General features: G+C 71.6%; 1 protein-coding gene across 1 annotated transcript in view; it reads right to left on the bottom strand.

Annotated features, from left to right (window-relative positions):
* Positions 1–792: 792 nt before the first annotated feature.
* Positions 793–3,647, bottom strand: part of ZMIZ2 (zinc finger MIZ-type containing 2) — a 6,182-nt gene continuing 3,327 nt past the window's right edge. The window contains exons 9-16 of the mRNA XM_085319376.1: positions 3,493–3,620; positions 3,178–3,335; positions 3,030–3,097; positions 2,861–2,929; positions 2,464–2,708; positions 2,206–2,378; positions 1,839–2,081; positions 793–1,690 (exon numbers count right to left, since the gene is read on the bottom strand). Of these exons, the coding sequence (XP_085175502.1) occupies positions 1,583–1,690; positions 1,839–2,081; positions 2,206–2,378; positions 2,464–2,708; positions 2,861–2,929; positions 3,030–3,097; positions 3,178–3,335; positions 3,493–3,620 (1,192 nt within the window). The 3' untranslated portion in view covers positions 793–1,582. The remainder of the gene's footprint in view (positions 1,691–1,838; positions 2,082–2,205; positions 2,379–2,463; positions 2,709–2,860; positions 2,930–3,029; positions 3,098–3,177; positions 3,336–3,492; positions 3,621–3,647) is intronic.

The following is a 3,647-nucleotide window of genomic DNA, read 5'->3' on the forward strand; positions in this document are numbered from 1 at the left end:
CTCCGCGGCCTCGCCGGAGGAGAGACGAGCGGCATGGAGAGGAGAAACCCCGGAGAGCTGGCAGCGCCGGGCCCCGGAGGAGAGCAAATGGAGCCRCGCTGGTCCCGGCGGGGCGTTTTGGCTCCGGGCAGCAGCGTCAAGCCGTGCCGGGAAGCGTGAGCGGCGCCGGGGGCATCTTGCCCGCTGCYGGGAGCGGGAAGAGCTGTTCCCGGCACTGCAGAGCAGCCTGGGGAGCGCGGCCCCGCGGCAGGCGTCACCGGGACGGCCGCGTCCCGCCGGGTGTCTCCCGCCGGGCACGCGTCCTATCTAATCCAGCCGCCGGACTTCGGAGCCGCTCGGCGGTGGCCAGAGACGCCGGGGCCGGTCCTGTTGCGGCGGCGGCGGCGGCGGCGCTGGGCTCCCGCCAACGTTAATGGTTCACCCGAGGGCAGGGGCTGCAGCGGCACCCGAGTACGGCGCCTCCGGCAAAACGCGGGCGGTTTTCCGCGGCGCTCGGCTCCCCGGCCGCCCCGCAGTTAATGATTGACGGAGCGCGGGCACGGTTCGCTGCCCCGCCACGATAAGCTTTGGCAACGGGGCAGCGCSGGGAAGTGGGGGGGGAACAGGATTCAGCTGGGCCCCCAGCCCCGGCCCCGATTCGCGACCCTCCTGCCGCGGGAGCTCGGCACAGGGCTGCGTCGGCACCCGAAGGAGTGGGAGCCGTGCCGGGGGGCCGCGGGGGTCCGTGCCGCCGCTGCCGCCTCATTCTCGCGTGCTACCAGGCCTCCTGCCAGCGACTAGCGCGAGCCCCACCAAAAAGAAATCCTTTAATAGAGAGCGATAATGAAACGATACACGAGAACTAAACAGAGTCATCGGCACTCGGACACACGACTCCGGCACGGACGGCCCGGCTGGGGCCGCCGGGAAGGAGAGGGGAAAGGGGCTCGGCTGGGCGGGCACGGGGCCCTCGGGCACCGCCCGGCACGCGGGGGTGGGGGGACGTTTCCGTTTGGTGCAGTAAAATCAACCCTCTGGCGCTGGTGGGCGCTGGCTGGGCCCGGGGGAAGGGGTTTGGGGCGGGGAGGGTCCCGCGGGGTGGCGGCCGGGATGGGCGTCGCGCCGTGGGGCTGGCGTGGCCCCCGTGGAATGGTTTATATTACAAACTAAAGAAGCGTATGCACATTTATACAGGGGGTGGGGAGCTGGTGGTGGGGGTGACGCGGGCCGGGGCGGGGGGCACCCGGAGCAATGCACTTGCCTTTAAATACACAGGGAGGGGTGGAGGAGGCAGTAGTGTTTCTACACTATGTACAGCGTTGTGCTTCTCGGGACCCGGCGGCACTGGAGCCGAGTCCGTCCATCCGGCCGCCCCCGCTCGCCGGCTGGAGGAAGGAGCAGGGAGCTGCCGCCGCGGAGAGGCGGCGCGGGAGCTTCCCGGGACGCCCTGGCCCGTCTCTGCCCGCGCTGGCGGGGGGAAGAGGGGAGAGGCGGGAGGGGGGCGAGACCTCGGGGTGCCCGCCGCGGCTGCGGCCCGGGGCCGGCGGGGGGGACCGTGCCCGGCGCAGGACGGGCGCGGGGGGCCACGCTCGGCGAGGACGGCTCAGTTGTTCTCGAAGAGGGAGAGCAGGTCGTCGTTGCTGCTGCTGGGGAGGTCGGGGGGACCCAGGTAGGAGAGTAGCTCGTCGGGGTTCGTCAGCTCGGGCAGCAGCTGCGGGCGAAGGTGGCACGTTCACACCCGGTGCTGTGCCGCGAGCGCGCCGCGGCCCGGCTTCGCCGCCGCTACCTACCATCAGCGGCCGGCGCAGCCTCTGCCCGCCCCRGGGTGCCCGCGGCCAGCCCGGCGCCGCCGTACTTACGTCGAGGGCGGGCTCTGGCCCGTCCGCGGTCCCAGCCATGCCCGGCTGCCCCACCATGCCCGGCCCGGGGTTGAAGGCGAGGTCGGCGGGCGCAGGCCCCCCCGGCGCGCCCTGGCCCAGGGGGGGCCGCGCCGGCGCGCTCCGGTGATGCAGCGGCTGCGCCGGCTGGGCGCCCAGGGACGGGTTGTGCAGTCCCTGCTGCACGGGGGGGTGCGAAGGGTCCATCCGGGCCGACGGCGGCAGCTGCGGGGGTAAAAGCATGGCCCTGAGACCCTCCATCCCCGTCCCACTGCCCCGGCGACGCGGCTGGGGGCTGCACCCCTCGGGCTGCCCTGTGCCCGTCCCCTGCTCCCCGAGCCCGGCTGACCTGTCCAGGGAGAGGGGGCGCGGGCGGCTTTTCGGGGGTCAGGAGGCTGCTGGGAATGTCTGACTGGTAGGAGATGGGGGGCGGCCCCGGCGTGAACTCGTTCAGCGTCGGYGTGCCGGGGTTGCCGGGAGGGAACGACTCCGGGAAACTCCCGGGTCCCGAAAAGTTGGAACCTGCAAGATTAAAAGGAGGCGGTCGGGGAGGCGCCGGTGGCACCGGGGGTCCGCCGCCACCCCTGTCCCATGGGTGCCCCCATACCCTGGGTGCCGTAGTCGGCGGCGGTGCCCGTGGGTGGGGGAGGCAGGGCCGGGAAAGGTGAGGACCCGGGGCCCAGGGCCGCGATCATCTCCATGATGTTGGGCAGCACCATGTGCGTGGGGCTCATGGTCCGGCAACGTTTCAGCACGGGCCCGTCCTGCTCCTCTTTGACGTGGATGTCGGGCTTGATGGGGACGGGCTTCCAGCTGCACGTCGGGTCGATGGTGATCTCCTCGTAGTCCGAGCTGGGGGCGATGGGGGCACCTCAGAGCGGGCGCGGGGCTCTCAGCCTCCCTCACCCGGGCACAGCCCTGCCTCGCAGCCCCGCGCGTCCCTGGGACGGGGCACTGCGGGGCCAAGCGGCGTCCAACGCGGCGACTCAGACTTGGGCACTTACTTTTGAATGTAGATCAGGATGCCCAGCATGTACTGGTCCACCTCGAGCCCCTCCAGCAGGGCTGTCTTACTGCGGGCGGGAAAAAGCAGGGTGAGAAAAGTGCTGCCGCCGCTCACCTGCTGCGGGCGAGGGAACGGAGGCCCGGCCGGGGCACGGGGGCCGTGCTCACTTGCAGACGGGACACCGCCACGTCCCCCTYTCGCAGTTGAGCTGCAGGTAGGACTCCAGGTCGAAGCACTGCAAGGGAGAGCGAGCGTTGAGCCACGCGACGGGCGTGGGGGGCGCCACGCCGGCCCCCGGCCCCCCTCCCTCCATACCTGTATGTGCCGGCAGTCGTGGCCCCTGGCGGGCAGCTGGATCCTCCGGAAGGTGATGGGACATTTGAGGGACACCTTGATGGCCGTCTGCTCCACCCCGTCCTCGCCATTGGGCCCCGGGGTGCCCGGGATGGTGCCGCTGCTGAAGTTACGCTTGACTAAGGGGGAGGACAAAAGCGATGGAGGGTCCATAAAGGGGCACCGGAGGAGAACACGCCGGCCACGGCGGTGCCCGGAGCTCCCAACAAGGGCACCTCGTCTCTCCCCGCCCGCTGAGGGACCCAGGCGTCCGGGYGGGCTGGCCGCGCTACTCACTTTTGGTGATGCAGTGCTCGGCGGGCAGCAGGCGCTTCTTTATGAGGCCCTGCAGCACCGAGCGCACCGAGGGTCGGTGCACCAGCTGCAGCACGAAGAGGTGCGACTGCGGAGAGGCGAGAGGCGGGCTGAGACGGCGGCGCCCGCGCCGCAGC

This window comes from Rhea americana, unplaced genomic scaffold (assembly GCF_003343005.1).
Source record: "Rhea americana isolate MKP2758 unplaced genomic scaffold, rheAme1 scaffold_581, whole genome shotgun sequence".
NCBI lineage: Eukaryota > Metazoa > Chordata > Aves > Rheiformes > Rheidae > Rhea > Rhea americana.